The sequence below is a fragment of the Orcinus orca genome, chromosome 13, assembly GCF_937001465.1.
Source record: "Orcinus orca chromosome 13, mOrcOrc1.1, whole genome shotgun sequence".
NCBI classification, from domain to species: Eukaryota; Metazoa; Chordata; class Mammalia; order Artiodactyla; family Delphinidae; genus Orcinus; species Orcinus orca.
In genome coordinates this window covers 11,872,198-11,892,473 of record NC_064571.1, presented here as the reverse complement: position 1 = coordinate 11,892,473, position 20,276 = coordinate 11,872,198, and the positions used below count along the sequence as shown (strand labels likewise).

The following is a 20,276-nucleotide window of genomic DNA, read 5'->3' as shown; positions in this document are numbered from 1 at the left end:
CCCCCCTCACACCACCCCCAAGGAGACCTGACCTGCAATGAGGAAGGAGCTGCCAGAGTCAGGAGGGCTGCTGGAGTGGAGGCACCCCTCCCTCCTGGCATTGGTCCTCCCTCTTCACCCTCATTTGTGCTGCACTTGCAGATCCCACCCACCTTTCCAGCCAGTCCTGGGGGGCAGGAGCAAACTGCCAAGCAGGCAGCCTCTAGAGCTGTGGGAAGGAGGGAGCTGTGAATAGCCCTGTAAGAACAGGGAGGCGGCAGGCACGTGCTAGTTAGAGACTGCGCGCAGTATCAGGAGTGTTTGGTTTTGAGACAAGTGTAAGTTTAAGAATCCATGGTAATTTAAGGAACTGTGTCAGGGTATCGATGTCATTTTCTAAAACGTTAGTGTAACATCAGTCTCTGTTCGTGCTCTTGAAAGGAAAATTCCAAACAAAAGCACCAAGACCACAGTTCTGTATCTTCGTTCTCTGGAAAGCACAGCTGGGCCTCTTCCAGTCTAAACTCCTGTCTCAGACCTGTCATTTCCCCACTGTAGTCAGCTCGTGGGTGGATGAAAGCAGGCAGCTGACGTGCAGACCACCTCTTACTGTGTCCGGAATTGATGATGGGCGTTTTCAGCAGACTGGCCACGAGTTTTGTGAGGCTAATGTAATCAGTGGTTTTGTGATGTGTGACCAGGATTCACTGCCTGGAAAGGTCTCTGCAACGTACCTTCCAGGCTGCCTGTGATTGGAATGCATTCAGGTTTACCAGGAAGATGCCTGATTTGTTCCAGTTTCAATTTGTGGTTTGGTCCACCATCTTAAAAGATGTTTTTTGAATAATTTACTGTCAAAGCTAGAAAGAATCTTAGAATTCATTAGTCCAGCCTCATTTGGTGTTAGGCCCAATTTCATCAAAACGTGTCAGCTCTTTGAAAGTTTATGGAATAAACAAACACCAACTGCCAAGTAGCTGACTTCAAATAAAAGCACACTTAACAATTCACTCAATGAAATCCCTGTGCTGACACCATGTGAGAGCAGATGGACACCACCCAGTTCATTCTGACAATGAGGGCAAGTCCACCTTAGGACGAGAGCTACTATAGACATTTCTCTTGTGTTTTATTAGGGAATAAGAAAAAAATAAAGACTAACAAGTAGAATTTTGAAAGAAGTTAGAAGGTTTTGAATGCATCTCTTGCTGTCTCTCAGAATAAACGGAATGCCGGAAGTGCAAGACATGAAGCTTATCACTCCTGTACGGCGTTCAGCCAGGATCGAGCGAGCAGTGTCCCGCTACCCGGAAATGCTGCAGGAACATGACCTAGTGGTGGCTTCTCTCAACGAACTGTTAGAAGTGGAAGAGACAGAGTGTTTTATATTCCGCAAAAATGAGGCTTTGCCGGTAACATTAGGGTTGCAAGTCCTTGAGTCGTAATTTCTTGATCTTTTTTTTAAAAAAGAGAGACATTTCAGAGCCTCCACAAGACAAGAAATGCACTTACCTGGGTGGCCTGGGAGAAACTGTAATAGAGGGACATCGTGGGTGCAGACTGTGGGCCCAGGGCCTGGGAAGTAACTCCCTGGGCTTCCTCTCAGACTTTACACCCCCAGGGGAGCGTCTGGTTACTTAAGACTGTAGTTTACCACAGCTTTACAGCACACATAAATTTCAAACTTTGAAAATTAACTTACCCCACAAGTATGGTAACAATTTGAATTTTATTGACCTACCTTAATCCCAAAATAGTTATTTTTTATATCAGGAGGTCAATTCCACAATATGATAGACTTTCCTTCCTGCATCCACCTTAGCAGAGAGGGCAAGTCCTTCCAGCATGGAAGATCTGAGTGTAGAAACTAGCCTTCCCCGCTAGGTGGGACGTGACAGACCATCTGGTCAGATCCTCTCATTCTGCAGCTGAGTTTATGCTGGCTGTGCCTTTCGCTCAGAGATCACAGATGACTTTTATGTGTGATCTTTGACTTCCGTCACAGATCCTTGGAGATGAGAGGTAATTCACATCCTTTCTGGGCCTGGCCTCCTTAATGATACACAATCCTGCACTGGGGTGGTCATCTAGCTTTTTATATTCAAACCTAATTTTGCATTTGTTATTGAGAAATGCTTCAAATAAAAACAAAAGGGAGCAGCAGACAGGGGTGGGGAAAGGACCCTTGCCTCTTCAGTTCTTTGCTCTGCTAGGGGACACCTGGCCTGAGAAGACATCTGAGCCCCAGAGACTATCATAGGTCGCCTTTCCTTCCTCCTGGGCAACTGCCTGTGGAAAGGTAAAATCAGAATCGTTGTGTAAATATAATGTACAGGAAAACCTAGTCAATGTATTTGAGATTTTAGTTTTCTTAATACTTATGTATCGTCTAAAAAACAGTTGACTTTTATTCATTCCTGCTTATTCATTTATCATATTTATTACAGAAAACAGTGCTGGTGCCTTGGCCTAGAGAATTAGGGGTTTGTCTGGGGAATGCCAATAGGCTATCCCAAGAGGCCTCACAGGGAACACCCACTACCCTGGAGAGCTCACCTTCATGTGGATTTTTCCATTGTGAGGGAAGCAGATGCATCTCTCCAAGTCTGATTTACAAAAACGAGGTTCATAAAGCTGAGGTATAAACCCATAATGCTCATAGACTAACTTTGGATGAGAAATAGATTGTCACCACAACCAAAATGCAGGAATCCACACAGCTAGGCGTTCCCTTCCCTTTAGACAGACTCACTTTACCTCTAAAGCCAAATCATGCCCGAGGGGTTGCTTAGAAGTCCTGGCAGCTGAAAATGGGACTTGGGGGAATCAAATATTCAAACTCACGAGACAGAAAGAGCCTGAAGGACGTCCCTCCTTGTTAGGAACGCCCTTGCCTCAGCCCTCAGGCCCTCCATCTCACGTCCATGGACCAGTCCTCTGATGGGGCCTGCACTGCTGTCCTTTGTGCATTACCTGTTCTTTGGCTTCAAACGGTTCATCCTTGCCACCTAATGCCCATCCCCCCACCCAGACTGGGACTCAGCTGTCTATGGTGATGTTACGTCTCTCTCTTCTCAGAACATCGTCTCGGTATTACAGCTCAGTTCTCAAAAGAACACCTTCGCTATTGCCAGTTCCCAGCAGGACTTCTCAGAGTACCACCCCGGGTACTAACAATGTCGGCTGAACCACTGGCATTGAGTAACGTGTAGATTTCAAACGGACAAATTGGAGGTTTTAAACAGCCTGATTGGACTAAGTAGCATCTTCAGGATATAAAAGGATGTGGACGTGATGGGGATGGTATAGCAACTACAGAAAACTGCACCGTGATTCTGGAGCTCTTTGTAGATTCTTGTTTAGTAAACAGCTGTTCCTAGATACCTGGAGCAGGAGGGAGGGAGAGAGGCAAGGTAAGAAGCAGGCCCTTAATCACTTGGGAGGAAGATTCATAGGGAACTGCAGGGGAGATATGGGCCTCGGCAGAAATTAAGTCTAACGTCCAACTTCTTAGAAGGGGGGAGTGTAAAGGGAGTGTTAAAGGAAGGTAAATAAGGATGGTTATATACTGGCATCCTGGTGCAGAATGACCATGACCCAGAAGACGAGGAGAGGAGGAGGCATGACAGTTCACATTTATGACTGTTTACTAGGTACAGGTACTCATGCTATAAAAGACATCTGTTGTGCCTGCTTGGCGTGTAGTCCTTCTTCTAATAAGAGTGCCCTAATTTCCTTAGGACCACCTCTTTCCCACTCACAATCTGTCGCTTAACAGGAACGGACTCCACCCACATGAGCATGTGACCCAGGCTAGGCCAACCAGAGCCCAGTATCCTGGCCAGCGGCATTGATTGGACGATGGGGTTATTTCTCACTCAAAACCAGTGAGACTCGTTTCCCAGACTTTTGTTGGAGAGACTCTTTTCCTGGTGGAGTTGCTGCAAAGAGGATGGAAATCTGTAAACCTTCTTATAACCATGGAGGAAAAAACCTCTTAGAGAATGGCACCAACACAGAATAAGCCTGAGAGCTGGAGAGTAAGCTTACATCCAGTGACATCATTTGATCCCTAGCTAAAGCCTGGAGCTGGCCAAGCCCTGTACTTTTCAGTGATGTGAGACAATTGATTCCCTTATTCTTAAGCCAGTTTTATTTAGGTTTCTGTCAGGTGCTAGGGAAAAATCCTGACTAGTACACATATATACAGTAGTAGAGGAAACTCCTATTTCATGTTTGCTCTGGCCGCCTTCCAGGCATATTGTCTCACTACATTCTCACAGTAGCCCTGTGGCATAGGTATGGAAACAAAGTGAGACAGTAAATGACAGGCAGGACTGAAGTTTCAAACTCAGAGCTGCCTGGCTCCAAGTGCAGAGCTTTTAACTCCTGTCTCTAAAGTATGGAAATGAGAACTAGGACGGTGACAAGGAAAGAGCAAATCTGAGAAAGACATTCTTGAACGGTTCCCAACTTACCAAATAAGAATCACTGTGATAGCCAAAGTGCTGTCATTTATCCTCCAGATGAGGTGATCGATCACATCTTTACCACAAGAGCGCCGCCCCAGGGATGGTGCTTCTCGTCATTTCTGCCCGCTCGGGACTGGGTGCCGGAACTCAGACCCCGATTCAGCCGGTGTGACTAGTCACAACCAGAAATGCGTCTCTCTCCCATCAGCAACCCTGGTGAAACAGCCAATGCTCAGCTGTGCCAGGCCCACAGCACATCGGTCTCGGGGCTCTGCCATCCCCAGGGTGCAGCCTCACCCATGTGGACAAGCGTGGCTCCCAAGCAGTTTCACATGGCAGCCAGTGGGAACGGGCAAGAGAGGGGGCGGAAGGCACACCCTCTCCTTTTAAGGTCACGACCTGGAAGCTGGATGCATTATTTCTGCTTAGGGTGAGAGGGACCACAGCTTGCTCACGTGTCCCCACTCATCTTCAAAGAAGGCTGGGAAATGTCTTCTGGGTGGCCACATGCCCAACTAAAACTTCTTCCAGAAACGGGATATGACTATCGGTGTCTACCACAGTCTTAGGAGTAATGGAGTACATCTCTAAGGTGCAGATAAATGAGGACAGAGGTGACACAGGATTAAAAATATATATACTGCATCAAATGAACAACCCCGAGCTAGAAATATCTCCCACCCTACCCTGCCTCAGATGGGTTCCTAAGAGTTGAGGAGGGTTCTAATCCAAAGTTGTATAGCCCTTCCCCACTTCCTCTTGTCTCATGATAGGTCTTTAGCCCCACCCTTTCCCCTGCAGTTCTACAAGCTGACCCAGAGTAATAATAAATCAGGTTACACGGTTCACTCAATAAAACATACAGGACACTGGAAGCCAGAGATATAATGATGACCCAAACGACCTGTCACTAAGGAGCCTCAAGTCCGGAGGGGACACATGTTAAAGAATCACAAGTGTCAAAGTGTGATGATCCTGGGCTTCCCTGGAGGCGCAGTGGCTGAGGGTCCGCCTGCCGATGCAGGGGACACGGGTTCGTGCCCCGGTCCGGGAGGATGCCACATGCCGCGGAGCGGCTGGGCCCGTGAGCCATGGCCGCTGAGCCTGCGCGTCCGGAGCCTGTGCTCCGCAACGGGAGAGGCCACAGCAGTGAGAGGCCCGCATACCGCAAAAAAAAAAAAAAAAGTGTGATGATTCTGAGAAAGAGGTCCCTGGGGGAGGGACTAAGGGAAGGAACTGATCCAGTCAGGGAGGTGGGGAGGCCCCCCGAGATGTGAGGTGGGGGGCAGAGATGGGGGTGCTTCAGGCAGAAGGAAAAACACGGGAAGGGCCCTTTGGCCACCTCTTCCTTTTGCAGGTCTCTCTCCCCTCCCTGTCCCTTCTCCCCTTCCCCTCTCCCTCTCCCTCACTCTCTTCCTCACACCCCTTAGGGGTCTGCTGCCAGGCCGATTACCCCCAGGCCCTTCTGCATTCTCTCCACCCTGGGAGGGAATTCTAAGGGTTCAGTTTTGTAGCATTACAAAATACTTTTTGTAATACTACTGTATTTCAGCACCTTTCCAGAAAAGCATGGACCCTAGGGTCTGAGCAGTTTTCCCGGTAAAATACTATCGTCTACCTCTTGAATAAAAATCTAGTGTTTAAAGACAAAAGGCCAGGGATACCCCGTTCTTGCCTGGAGAACCTACCCCTGCAGGACTCTGAGGCCCAAAAGTCAACCCAGGAAGAAGAGTGAAAGGCCTGGAAACTTCTGAAATAAACAGATTTAAAAAAATGACTGTGAACTCTCTGAGCACGCAGCCTGTTGTCCCTTATTTATCCTCAGATATTCCAAATGTTTCCCTTGTTTATCCACAGAAAATACAACTAGTGAACTGTGCCACAGACCAATTTCTTCAAGAGTTTGTTTTGTCATTTCAAACATGTAAATATATTCCTTCTGAGCCTCCAATATTAATGCCAGACGATACGCTAACATGAAAAGTGAACTCAAATTAATGACAGAACAAGAAAGGCCAGGGCTTAACACCACGGAGGAGCTCCGGCGAAAATAAAGAATCAAGTTTTTAAATCATGAGTAGGACTTACAGTTTTTAATGCATGTATACATCAAGTTCAAAGATGTCTGGGCATCTCGCTGTCTTTCATAGTGACCTGGAAAGAACATTAATGAGGTCATCTATAGCCGATTAGGTATTATTGTTACTAGTAACGGAATCAAAAGTGCACAGAAATATTATTTTTATTTATTTTTTGATGTGGACCTTTTTTTTTTAAGTCTTTATTGAATTTGTTACACTATTGCTACTATTTTATGTTTTGGTTTTTTGGCCGCAAGGCATGTGGGATCATAGCTCCCCGACAAGGGATCGAACCCACACCCCCTGCATTGGAAGTGTGGAGTCTTAACCACTGGACCGCCAGGGAAGTCCCGTAAATACTATTTTTAAAAAGAAATGGATAAAAATAAAATTGGATGTGAAATGATACACTCAGGGGAACTGGGCAAAATAATTCCACTTGTTACACACAAATGGCCCAGAGGCCAGGGAGGGTTGCCTTCCAGGATGAGAGCAAGACACCTTCCTCCTACCTAAAAGAAGTGCTCTTGGGCTCCAAATCTGTTACATTTAGGAGACTTCAATATGGTTGCTTTTTCTCTCTTCCATATTTTTCCCGTTATCTGAAAAATATTTCAAGTGGAAGACGACCGTGATGCCGGCCTGTGTCCTGGATTCAGTCTGCCTCCGTGCAGCCCTCCTGGTCCTTGCCTCTCTCTTTGCCCTCAGCCTTCTAAGAAACAAAGAAAGCTGGTTATGGAGCCTTCCCAGGTTCTCACAGTGACTCTCAACCAGGGGTAGAAAATGTGTCAAAATGCCCTAGCCTGGGCTGGGATGGAGATGAAGGGGCAGAGAAACCAACACATCCCCAGAGAACACGCAGTTGCAGATGGGAGTGGGTCCAGCCCTCTGGTGGGCTGGGAGGGAAAAATAGTTGCAAAGCACTGATTAAAGTATTGATGTGCTTGAATTTTGAGCTTCTCCTGGGCAGGAGTAAAGTGGCTTACAATTCCGTTTCTACCTTGTCGGGCATGCTGGAGGTGCTTGGGAAAAAAAACGGTGGGAAGAATGCTCACTGAGCCCGAAGCCACCAATCTAAAGGGAACCGATGAGACAGGCATTTTGAAAATCAAGGCCCAGGAACGCCAGGGTAGAAACAGGAACCCTCCTGCAGGGCTTGGGGCTGCAGAACCAGGCTAGGAGCTGAGCCTGCCCCTCAGGAAAACTGGAGTTTGCACTCAAAGGGCAGTCAGGCAGCACAAAGGAGCAGAGGGGTCAAAGCAGAAGCCCCTACACATTGTGTCCATAAAAGCTGCCTGGAGAGGAAGCTTGGCCAGGGAGAGCCTGTGCTCTGCAACCTCTCCCAGGGCGGAGACGGAGCTGTCAGAGAAATGAGCCATAACTGGTGTGAAGAGGTGCAGGGCCCCAGTACAGTCAGCTGACCCCGCTGAGCAGAACCTGTGAGTTTGGGCTGACAGCCAGTGGTTCTGGGCCCCCTCGGACCCAATGCCTCTTTTTTTTTTTTTTTTTTTTCCCGGTACGCGGGCCTCTCACTGTTGTGGCCCCTCCCGTTGCGGAGCACAGGCTCCAGACGCGCAGGCTCAGCGGCCATGGCTCACGGGCCCAGCCGCTCCGCGGCATGTGGGATCTTCCCGGACCGGAGCACGAACCCGTGTCGCCTGCATTTGCAGGCGGACTCTGAACCACTGCGCCACCAGGGAAGCCCCAATGCCTCATTTTAAATCCAAATATTTTCTAACACAACATTGTAAATCAACTATTTCAATTAAAAAAATATGTAAAACAAATATTTTCATTTCTTCTATCCTGAATTGAAATTCATAGATAATATAATGATTGTCTCTATAATCTTAAAAATCAATATAATACCATAACTATAACATAGGAGAAATGAAAAGCAATGTATAATATAATATGTATTTCTATGTAAATACTCAGGAATGATTGCACTTGGAAGGCAAAAGAGCTCCTGCAAATCTCCCAAATGCCTGCTCGGGTTGATACTGCTCCATTGGGACCCCTGCTCTAGCCCCGGGGTAGCCCCTAAGTCGCTGAGCTCCTGGGCCAGCCAGGTGGCTCCTCCCACTTCCCAGCAACTCACCCTCTGGCTGCAGGAGAGGAGGTGGGCGGCAGGACCCAGACTGGCCCATTCTGGCTCTGCTGCTGACTCATGGGGCATCTGTAGGGACCAATGCAGCAAGAGGTGGAGAAGCTCCGTCAGTGGTGAGGCCTTCCCGGAGTCCCCAGTTATGCATAGACACCGCCCCCCACCCCCCACCCCCCACCCCCCCGCCAGCTCCATCCTCTGCCCCCAGCTGCCAGCTTCCTGCCCAGTGATGCCACAGAAAAGGGAGCCCAGGAGGGTCAGCTGGAGAAGGAAAGTTCTGGCAGACGGACTTCACTTCCTCAAAAATCCCAGGCAGCACAGCGGGGTAAAGGTCAGGTTTCTTTAACTGTTTCACCTGGGTGCTCCGGATCCTTTTTCTTCACCTGTCTGGTCTCTACTTTAGCAACAATGTCTAACAGCACTATAACTGCCTCGGACCCCCAGGTTTGGCAACAGGAAATCTCCAGCCCTGCTCATCTAAAAGCCCAGAGAAGGGATGAAGCTGCATGGTGAGAGCTCAGTTCCCCCAGCATGTGGCAGTGTGATGCAGGGGGCAGAGCGTGTCCCCTGAGTTCAGCAGCCCTGGGTTCAAATGCTGACTCTGCAGTCTGTCTACCAGTGTGACAGCAAGTTCCTTAGGTTCTCTGCACTTAAAATTCACCAGTGGTAAAATGAGAAGAAAACCTACTTTGCCGGGTTAAGCATTCAGCAGGATCGATTTTAAAAAAACAAACACCCAGCCCAGAAACAAAATAGTTTTTCCTCCTCTCAAATATCAGGAAGGGAGCTGAGAGTGACAAGAAAAGCAGGGCTCAGGGAGCCCCAGAGAACTAGTTTCAAGTCCAGATCCTTGAGTGCAGGTGGCACACCATGTACGACGGAAATAATGACCGCCTGTTGGGAGAGGGACGGGTGTCCTCCGGGGAGCTCCGCACTGGTCAGTCCCACGGCCCCCATGAACTCCGTGGCGTCTTCGCCGCCTCCACTTCCCTGCTTTTGCCCCAGAAGCATCTCCAGGGCTTCCAGAGGAAAACCAGCTGGAGCGTTTACTGTATGGACTGCTGTTTGGTCCACTTCCTCTGCATCACTGTGTACTGAGGGTAGGGAGACCATAGCCTTCCTCCTTCAAACCAGTATCATATGTACTAGGGAGATAATGTGGTCTCAGTTTAAAGCAGGAGGGCAGGAGGAAAACTTCCCAGCTGAGGCATCGTATCTATACAACCACAACCCCTCTAGAGCTTTTTTTTTTTTTTAACGTGTGGACAGTTATCTGCAAGGGTTTGACCCGCTTGTGCCTAGAGGGGGAGCGTGGGTCTGGTGACCTCAAAAGCCCTTGGCAGGGCTGGGGACCAGTGGATCCTTCTGGGACGGAGGGTCAGGGATGCCGGGGGGGGGGGTTCTGCAGGGACCCACCAGCTCCGGGGCCACCCGGTACAGAGAGCTGAGCGGTGGTACAGGAAGTTGAGGCAGGTGGCCGTGTAGAGGTCGGCGTAGCGCATCATATGGTTGGAGAAGAGCGTCTGGCGGAAGCCGCAGCGGAACAGGCTGCCCATCGCGCTGTAGCACTGGTCCAGCTCCTGGGAGACTCGCGGGCAGAGATCCCATCCCCGCCCACCCCACCCCCTCACCCCCACCCCTGCAGCCCACGACGGGGAAGGGGCTGCCGTGTTGCCCGCAGCCGGGGTCTTTGGGAAGTGGGGCAGCTCGCCGCTTTGCCACGGACCCCACTTCCCACTTCACAGTTAGTTTCCTGCCTGGCCCTGGAGAGTGACCACCCTGCACTAAATTCTCAGCATCACTTACCTTCTGATGCCTCCTCAGAGGGCTTTGGAGGAGGCCCACACGCCCAGTCCCCACTCCGGCCCCCCCAACAGGCCCCCCCGCATCACAGGCCCTTCTTTTAGAGTCTAGAAAACTGGTCCAGATGTTACTCCCAGAGTGACTGAGCAGCACATGTGCCTCAGTTTCCCCGTGAGTAAAATAAGGATGATGATCCCCGCCCAGCCCACCTCGCGGGGCTGTGGGAGGATCAAATACCCTACAAGAGGCTCAGCAAAGATCCTTCACTATTGGTCCCAGCTGGGCCTGGGAAGGCCAAGTGGCCTGACACCCCTTGATGTGGCCTGTGGGACTCTCCCAGCTTTGGTGACTGGTCAAGTAATACCACAGGGAACGTGTCCTTTCCACCGGCCCTAGATCCCGTCTTCTCAGGCCCCTTGTCTGGCTGACCCCAGACGCTAGCCGGGTGGTCGGTCACATGAGGACCCAACCCAGGAGGCCGGCACTTCTCAAGGTTAACGGTGGAGATTGAGGAACTGGTTAAGCCCCACCCATCACCCCGCAGGCCCTTTTAAGAGCATACTGCTGTCATTCGTAATATGGCCAGCAGGGGGCGCTGGCTGACAAGGCCAGGTGGCGCTCCTGACGACTGGGGGAGTCGTAATTGGGCTCTGGGGTCTGGGACGGAGCGGATCCAGTCAGGCCGCCCGGAGGCACACGCCCTACCTTCAGCCCCCTGGGCCCATCCCCTCCTCCCTCGGCACCCCGCTCTTACCCGAATCTCCCTCTTGGTGGAGCTGATGAGTGGCAGCCCGGAACTGCTGCCATCCATGTGCCTGGTGCAAAAATGGCCACATGACCCAGGAAGAGAGGAACGGCCCCCCAGGCTCCAGGCACAACCTCCCCAGATCGAGTTGGGGACACCAGTGGGGGGTACTGGGCTGGGTGTGTGCCCGTGAGATGGTAAGCGTCCTCAGTCCAGGCTGGTGGGTCAGCAGGAAGGGCCTAGAGGTCACAGTGTGAGTGTCCCAAGGGGGTCAGAGGGGTCCCAAAGTCCAGTTTACTAGGGAAGCCCACCCTGAAACAGATCGTGATTTCCCGACCACTCTGGCGAGGACCCCGCTGCCAGGCCTGGACATGGACCATTACCCTCCATCCTGCTCCCCTCCCCGGGCAGGGGTCACAGGTCAGGGCTCTCACTGGTACAGGTCCGCCAGTTGCATGTCCAGCCTCTTCAGCTCCTCCATTCGCTCTGAAAAGTGGACAGGGGACAGGGGGCTTGACAACCCTGCCCACCTTTGTCCCAGGCCTAGCTCAGCTAGTTGAGGTGAGGGTGGAAAGGCCACTGGGGTCTAGGCTCCCCCTACTGTGTGTATAACATCCTTCACCCTTTCCTTACATCGAGGGAGACTCTGCCCAAGGCAGAGCAGGGACGGTTGAGGAAGCTGACAGGGAGTCAGGTGACCCGCCCAAGGTCACAAGGCAATGACTCAAACCCAGCCCTTAGGACAAGCCCGGATTGTTTGGGTTCATAGCAACTCCTGACCCCGAGGATACAAGTCATTCCTGGCTGGGAGAGTGGACCTTCCACTCACTAAGATTCCTCAGGGTGGGTAAGAAGGGTGGGTTCAGTGAGGAAGGAAACCTCGGACTACAGAAACACCACAGGACTCTGGAATCAGGAGACAGGATTTGAGTCTCAACTTTAGCCCTTCTGGCTGTGTGACTTTGGGCAAGCCGCTTAACCTCTCTGGGTCTCTTGTTTCCTCGTGTATAAAATAGATCTGCTCTCACAAACCACAGAGAGGACGGTATTATCACGGTCACTACCAAGCCCCCCGCAGGAGAGAGGGGAAGATGTGACCATGGTGCCCCCTGCTGGCCCCCCACGTCTCACCCTCCTCTCAGGCCTAGATGTCCAGCTCCCGGGACAGCTCAGGAACCACCAGGCAAGTCCGCCAGCCCTGCCGCTCCTTGGACTTGAGGATGTCCCCAAAGATGTGGTCCCCGACGTCCAGGATGTCCTTCCCCCGCACCCCGAGCAGCTTGCACACTGCGTCTGACGACCCTGCCCGACCGTGGGAGGACAGGCCCACTCACAGCCCTTCCTGCCTGGTGGGCAGCCTGGGGACATGGGCTCCTAGCTGAGAGGTGGCGCCTGTGGCAGGACGGGGCGGGGAGCCGGTACCTCCAGAGTAGACGGCACAGTGCTGATGGGGCCCCGTGCTGGTGCCCACGCAGAGCTTACCCATGTCCTAGAGCGGGCAGAGAGGGCAGGGGGCTGGGATTGGCAGGGGTGACCGTGGGGTGTGGGAAGAAGGAGGCGGCAGAGGGCCCTGAAGGGGTCCCCTGCTTCCTTGCTTCCAGGGACAGACAGACAGCAGAGCAGCAGCTGCTAAGGGCAGATCAAGCCTGAGAGGCGGGTTCCCTCCCCACAGCGTGGGCCACGGGTCATGGGGGACGGGCCTCGGCCCCTGCATTACCGTCCTGAGCTGTCTCAGCACCGTTCCCTCCGCAAAGAAGCAGGGCTTCTGCGTGTCCACCACGATCAGGTCGAAGTAGGACCTCCAGGGCCTGCAGGGGGTGGGCAGGTGCAGACACAAGTGCTCAGCCTGGGAATCTGACCCACCGCGGCTCACAGGTCCTCAGCCAGGTCCCCGCCAGCCCCTGCCCCGCCATACCCGGCCGGATGCCCGCCCAGGCTCCGCCACGCTCTGGACCGGTGAAAGCTCGCCAGCCCTCGCATCTCATGCCCGCCCACGTGCCCTGGCCCTGGCCCTCAGCAGGACTGAGACGTCCCGGGGGCAGGACCCCGGCAGTCTGGCCACGCAGCCATGCTGGCATGGGAGGCTCACAAGCTATAGCAGCGGAGGCCAGCGCTGGATGTCGCGTGCACCGCGTCAGCCTCCAGAGCCCCTCACAGCAGAGTCAGAGACGCAGGGGCACGGGACAAGAGCACAGTCCCCGAGCTGCAGACCCGCTCACCGGCTTGCCTGCCGGGTCCCCGCGGGGTGTGTCATGCCCCCTCCCCCAGGCCTGCTACAGCCTCTTCTCACCCCCTTCCCCACCCACTTCCGCCCCAACCAGCCCCTCCCCAAATACCTGATGGCCTCTTCACTGCCTTCTCCAAGGCTGTGAGTGGCCTTCCCCACCCCTCCAGGCTCCTCCTGTGGACCGGCTGAGGTCACTGGTCTCCCACCCACGGGGGAAGTTCCAACAGACCCACCCACGTGAAACGACCCACACACACACTTGCCTCTTCGTCCAGCGGGGGGGCTGGCCATGGGAAGGGCCCCAGCAAGGTGGCCCAGCCCGGCCCTGCCTGCCCTTGACACAGCCTCCCCCAGCCAGGCGCGTGGCCCTCACCTCACCAGCGCCAAACAGGTAGCTCCGGATGGCCTGGCGGGGACAGGGCAGGGGTCAGGGCACCCAGCTGAGATGGGCCAGGGGCCACTACCTGCCATTGCCCTCACCCCACAGGCCATGCTGGGGACCGCAGGAGCGAGATGGTGGGAAAATTGCTTCTTCCACTGAGATCTAAAAAGGCCAAGAAATGGAACCCAAGATGCCAACCAGGCAGTGGGCGGAGCAGGGTCTTGGCTGCTGTTTCCTGCAGTGCCTCAGTTTCCCCAGGGCCAAGAAGGAAGCAGTTCTCTGGCCCGGAGGCTGAGGGCCTCCCCCGTCACAGGCACATGCACGTCGGTGTAGTTGTAGCTGCCGGTAGCCAGGAACACCTTCCCTACCTCCTTCCTCTTGCCCCGCAGGATGGGGATTCCCGCCTGGGTCAGAGAGAAGAGCAGCCTCCAGGGCTGGGGTCTCCCCAAGCTGCCCCGGGAGCCCCTTCCCAGGTCTCAGCCCCATAGGCAGGGGGCCTCAGGCCAGGCAGGAGGGCGGGGCGCAAGGCCAGGGTGCACAGCTCTGTCCAGATCTCGAGGGGAGGCCAGGGGAGGGGGAGCAGCCCCAGTGCCCTGGGGAGGAGGGGGACAAAGGGACAGGCTTGGTCACGACCCTGGTCTATAGCCACTCGCATCCTTCTCCATGTATTTCTCCAAGTCTTCTGGGGTCCTTTCCTTGAGACAGCCCCGTGGGAGGGAGCAGAGCTGTGAATGTGTGTGCGTGTGTGCACACGCGCACGCGTGCCTACACATGCCTGCATCCAAGATGAGGGAGCCCAGACCACCAGCCTCCACGGGAAGAAGAGTGAAACCTTATGGGGTCTGGGGGCCTGGGCCACTCACCGAATGGTGGACGTTATCCATGGCATCCGTCACATCCTGGAAGACATGAAGAGGTTCCCATGCTGATAACCGGTGTCACAGCTGGGTCAGGCCAAGAGCGAGGCTGATAAGGGGCCCTGATGTGACCACCAACCCTGGACCCCTACCAGGGGGACCCCTCCATCCACAGTGGGCCCGACACTGGGCTCATGTCCCAACCCTCCTGGCACGGGTGTCACCCCGTGGGGGCATCAGTTACAAGGTTGGGGGCCCCTACATCCAAGGCCTTCCCTCTGAGCTCCTAGAGCCCCTCAAACCCCTCAGGAGGAGCCTCTGCCCTCTGGTGAGGCCCCCATTTCCGGGCTTGGCCCCTAAGCCATGCAGTGTCCTGCTGGTCACCCAGGGCTGCAGCGCGGAGGGGCATGGAACTCACTGGATGTAGCGGGAGCGGCCAGAGAAGAAGCCCACCAGGCAGAGGTAGAGACAGGTTTCTAGGGCAGAGGGAGGCTGGTCGGTCGCCGGCCCGAGGATCCAGGCAGCAGCCCGCCAGGCCAGAGCCGGGACCAAAGGATCACCTCCCCCCACCCCTATCAGCCCTCACCAGGCAGGTTGAAGAGCGTGATGAGGGTGTGGGACCGCTCGCTGCAGCTCATCCCTCTGAATGAACTTACTGGGGTAGAAACTCCAGATCTCGGCCCTAGGGAAGGGGTGGGCTGGGTGCCGTGATGGCCCTCCCCAGCGCCTCCCAGAGGCCAGGACAGGCCCCGCCACTCTTTCCCGCCTCTACCCATCCTTCTCTCCCTCCTTATCCAGCTGGCATTGCTGAGCCCCTGCGGTGTGCCTGAGTCACCCCCTGCCACTGTCTTTCCTCCAGCATCCTCGCCCCCCACCCCGTTCCTTACTCTGGGAGGAAGGAGAAGCCGTGGGTGCCCAGCAGCCCATTCCCGCGGGTGTCCACCTTCAGCAGGTTTCCACAGGGCGCGTCAAACACCAGCCTCCCGGGAGACGGTACAGAGGTTGTGGATGAGGCACCAGGGCCAGTGAGTGGGCCCAGCCTCCCGCCCCGCGGGCTCCCACACCTGGCGGGGAAGGCAGGGTCGTAGGTGCAGCGCAGGATCTTGTGTGGGTACCCGACGCACACCAGGCGCTCCAGCAGCAACTCGAAGGACAGCGTCTCATAGGCCGGGGACTTGTAGGCTGTGGGCCAAGCAGACCCAGGCCGGTTGGTGCCCGCCCCCTGCTCCCAGCCCCAAATTCCCCTCACTCCCCTCCCCTTCCCAGCCGGAGTGCAGTCCATGTCGAAGCCAAGGCAACAAATCTTCCCCAGCTCCAGGCCGCGGTTGACAAAAATCCTGGAAGGGGAAAGACACTGAGATCAGCCCCCCAGACTCCAAGACCCAGGGCCTCGCGTGTGTCTGGGCACATGCATGTGAGCACGTGTGCGAGCGTGTGCAGGGCTCCGTCTCAACGTGGGAGTGTGCTGGGGGCATCCCCGTGCGCGAGGATGCGCTGTTGTCTCTTTCCTGAGCGGGGTCACTGTGTCCAAGTTCAGAGAGGGTGCGTTTGTCACAGGTGGGCAGCACATGTCCCCACGTCGGCGTGCGTGGGGGGAGAGCAGCTCCCTCCATGCCAAGTGTACACTGTCAGGTTTCCCTCTGACGGGCCACTGCCCACCTACAGAAAGATGTCCCCTTGTGAGTGCAGGGGCTGGTCTGTGTTCTGAGTGTCACCATCCCTGTGTATGGGCTGCTGTGTTGTGTGGGATATGTCAGGAAATGGGGTGTTTGTAAGATCCCCCCGACCTCCATCCACAATGCCCATCTCACCGCTGGTGCCAATCCTACCCCAGGGCCTGTGTCTCCCCTCTGGGCCCCCCAGGCTCTCCCCGGTCCACACAGGCCATCGCTGCCAGGAGTGAGGAGACAGCGGCCCCCTCCCCAGCCACCTGCCCGCTAGCAGTGAGGCCCAGCAGCTCCCGTCTCCCTCAAACACTTCAGACACCACTGACCCCGTGGGCGCCACCCTGGGCCCCCATCTCCTCCTTTGAGGGAGAAGAAAGCCAGGACAGTCTCTGGCATCCCCTCTCTTCTCTAAGAGAGAAAATAGTAATGATCAAGGAAGAAGGATTCATCCGTATTATGCCACCTCCACTTCTAGGGCTTGTGCCCCCAAAGACCTCAACCACCTAGCATGTAGCAGAGAACACAGAGTGAAGCAAACATGGCGTTTACAAAAGCAGAAGACTCGTGTGCTTTAAAAATAAGAGTGTCGGGACTTCCCTTGCGGTCCAGTGGCTAGCACTCCGCGCTTCCAATGCAGCGGGCCTGGGTTCGATCCTTGGTCAGGGAACTAGATCCCACGTGATGCATCTAAAGATCTTGCATGCCGCAGTTGAAGATCCCACACGCGGCAACGGGGATCCTGCGTGCCGCAACTAAGACCGGCACGGCCAAATAAATAAGTAAATACTTAAGAAAGAAAAAAAAATATGTCCACTCAAAATGGATCTTAAAGGACACAGCAGTACATTGGTAGCTGTTAATAGAGCAGGGCTAGCTCTGTCTATATAAATAGACAAATGGGACTAGCCATTGAAGTTCAAACTATCTGGTTATCTCATGTATTAACACAAACTGGGTCTCAGTTCCAGTTGTATTTAATGTTTTATGATCTCCTAGACTTTCCAGTCCAGGCACTTTTTGACAAAACTTTGTCCTCATTTGAGGGGCTTTTGTTGTCGGGTTTTTGTATTTGTTTTTGTGGGTATTTGCCTCATTCCATCCCTGAGCTTTGCAGCTAGACAGATGTGATTCAAAACTATGTTCTAAGGTGTTTCCTGTAGTGGAGTCATTGGTTTGCAATAGTCAGTCATGCTTTTCCACTAAAAGGGGACAGAGGGGTGGTAAGCCACGAGATAAGCTAAAGTTAAATTGTTAGAAGAATTCCTTGATAGGAAATTATAGCTTTGCGTTTTGTTGCTCTATTTCCTGAAAATAACTTGGAGATGCCCCTGATTTGTCCATCTACTGTTTTGATTCCTTGGATACCACTCATTCTTTCACGTTAAGCAAAAACAAGTAATTGTTGCAGAGGTCTCTGTATTTTGCGGCTGCCCTTTTGTAAGACGCACTTTTCCCAAATAAAACAATTTTAAAAACCCATAAAAAAAAAATATGTCCACTCAAAAACCTGTACTTGAATGTTTAAAAAAATAAAATAAGGGTGTCTAGGGACTTCCCTGGTGGCACAGTGGTTAAGAATCTGCCTGCCAAGGCAGGGGACACGTGTTCAAGCCCTGGTCCAGAAAGATCCCACATGCCATGGAGCAACTAAGCCTGAGCGCCACAACTCCTGAAGCCCCCACGCCCTAGAGCCCGCATGCTGCAACTACTGAGGCCGCGTGCCACAACTACTGAAGCCCGTGCGCCTAGAGCCCGTGCTCCGCAACAAGAGAAGCGACCACAATGAGAAGCCCGCGCACCGCAACGAAGAGTAGCCCCTGCTCGCCGCAATGAGAGAAAGCCCGTGCGCAGCAACGAAGACCCAACGCGGCCAAAACATAAATAAAATTAATTAATTAATTTAAAAAATAAAAATAATAAAACTGTCTAATAAAGAAAGAAAGAACTTAAGATTTTTGCTTTACACACCATTCTAACACACTTGGCTATCAATCTTCCCGGCCCAAGGCCATTTAAAGAAGTAATTGCTAGAAGCATACCAGGAGCTATAAGAAGTGGCAGATGACTAGAATCTCAGAATCAGGAAAAAAAAAGTACAAAAGTGAATATCAAAAAGCAGAGCAGGGCTTCCCTGGTGGCGCAGTGGTTGAGAGTCCGCCTGCCGATGCAGGGGACACGGGTTCGTGCCCCGGTCCGGGAAGATCCCACATGCCGCGGAGCGGCTGGGCCCGTGAGCCATGGCCGCTGAGCCTGCGTGTCCGGAGCCTCTGCTCCGCAACGGGAGAGGCCACAACAGTGAGAGGCCCGAGTACCGCAAAAAAAAAAAAAAAAAAGCAGAGCAATTGGGACCATTTAGTGTAGAGCTGGAAATAGTCCCTAAGGGTCCACAATTGCTGGTTTTGCAACAAAGCACAACGACTTCCATTCAGAGTTTTGACCTGATCATCCAGAAAGACTTATAGGATGTGGCATGTCCTCTTTGAAAAAGGAAGGCCAGTTTATGATACATTTTCAAAAATTTTCTCTACAAAATGGCCAAACTTAATGAAGTTAGGCCCTTTTGAAGGGATAACAATTATCTGGGGGAAAAAAATGTATTTCAGTGAAATAGTTCCTTCCTTGGTAATTCCAGATGAGCAAATGTTAGGATGGTGAGGCAAGAGTATGGAGGCTGCAGGAGTTACATTACCTCATCGGATGGATGGATGGATGGATGGATGGATGGATGGATGGATGAATGGATGGATGGATTCGTGGATAGATGGATGGATGGATGGATGGATGGATGGATGGATGGATGGATGGATGGATTCGTGGATAGATGGATGGATGGATGGATGGATGGATGGATGGATGGATCGGTGGATGGACAGATGGATTCGTGGATAGACGGATGGATGGATGGATGGAAGGACAGTTGGATGCACAGACCTATGGACTATATATGGTAGCCTTTATTAAGGGTATCAGAGGAGAATCAAGCTTCAGAAATCAGCAGGATTTCCCGAGTCCCTTTCACCCATTCTGTGCTCTCTGCTCATCTCAGGGAGACCTTTTTAAAGGTGCATAGTTCCTCTCTGGGTCAGAAACAGAAGGAGAAATACCCAGTTATGGGAAGTCACCAGAAATTTCCTCAGCCCTCCCACTGGGTGTTAACATGGTGAGTGTGCAAAAATGTATCCTGCTTTTCCCATAGCTGAACTCGGGAGTCTGTCCCAAGATTCCCTTCCACCTGAGGATAAGGAAGTCACCCAGTGACATTCACATACACTCCGTCACATCAGTGGTTTCTCAGGCCACCTCTCCAGGTACACTCCCAGCCCTCTCCTGGGCGTGACTGAACAGCGTGGGGTTATACTCAGCCACGCTGGGAGCTGGGAGCTGGTAGCTGCCCATCACTTCTTGGTGGGGCCTCATGTGACGTGCACTGGCACAGCTGGGGAACCAGCACATCCCCACACTGCTGTGTGCTGAGGTGGTCATATCCCCAATGGATCTTCAGCTGGCCAGTCTGTAGTGCCGTTCCAGGATGTGGCCACCTGTCCAGACCCCAGTGCCCCTTAGCTGACGGCAGGTCCAGCTGGGGAGGACCACAGGCTGTCACAGGGCCCTCTCGGCCTGGCCCCTGTGCCACGGGCACCCTTGTGGGACTTGGTACATTTCAGAGCCCCTTCCAGAAGAGGAGATTTGTTACGGTAACAACAAGTGAATCCTTGCATTGCTTTGACTGTGTGCCAGGCTCGTTAACAGCCCTATGGGGTAGGCCTTCCATTACTCTGAATTTACAGATGGCAAAATGAGGCACCAAAGTCCTAAGCCTCTCGCCCACCATTACAAAGCAAGATGGCAGAGCGGACCTGAGCCCAGAGCCCAGGCGCCAACATCTGTGCTGTCAAGCCCTGGGTGAAACCGCCTCTGCCCAGGAGCCCTCACAAAACCCCTGGACGTTTCAACAG

General features: G+C 53.2%; 2 protein-coding genes and 1 long non-coding RNA gene across 3 annotated transcripts in view; 1 reads left to right on the top strand and 2 right to left on the bottom strand.

The window, feature by feature from the left end:
* The window catches only part of CKAP2L (cytoskeleton associated protein 2 like), a 30,415-nt gene extending 28,026 nt beyond the window's left edge, over nucleotides 1-2,389 (top strand). Inside the window, exon 9 of the mRNA XM_033400009.2 lies at nucleotides 1,199-2,389. Coding sequence (XP_033255900.2) covers nucleotides 1,199-1,424 — 226 coding nt within the window. The 3' untranslated portion in view covers nucleotides 1,425-2,389. The remainder of the gene's footprint in view (nucleotides 1-1,198) is intronic.
* Nucleotides 1,690-6,608, bottom strand: LOC117195401 (uncharacterized). Its single transcript, XR_004475127.2, has 5 exons — nucleotides 6,540-6,608; nucleotides 6,140-6,201; nucleotides 4,749-5,038; nucleotides 4,458-4,664; nucleotides 1,690-2,268 (listed from the first exon to the last, which is right to left on the bottom strand). It is a non-coding gene; the product is annotated as an uncharacterized LOC117195401 (long non-coding RNA).
* A 4-nt stretch (nucleotides 6,609-6,612) lies between these two features.
* NT5DC4 (5'-nucleotidase domain containing 4) lies at nucleotides 6,613-19,716 on the bottom strand. The gene is given in 19 exon segments (XM_049696235.1): nucleotides 6,613-7,244; nucleotides 8,634-8,711; nucleotides 11,197-11,257; nucleotides 11,622-11,673; nucleotides 12,319-12,489; nucleotides 12,610-12,676; nucleotides 12,905-13,033; nucleotides 13,788-13,820; nucleotides 14,120-14,200; nucleotides 14,450-14,521; nucleotides 14,660-14,703; nucleotides 14,706-14,740; nucleotides 15,072-15,129; nucleotides 15,240-15,279; nucleotides 15,281-15,335; nucleotides 15,541-15,633; nucleotides 15,718-15,838; nucleotides 15,920-16,007; nucleotides 19,633-19,716. Coding segments are annotated over 19 exon segments (1,419 nt in total). The 3' UTR covers nucleotides 6,613-7,187.
* Between the last annotated feature and the right edge of the window lie 560 nt (nucleotides 19,717-20,276).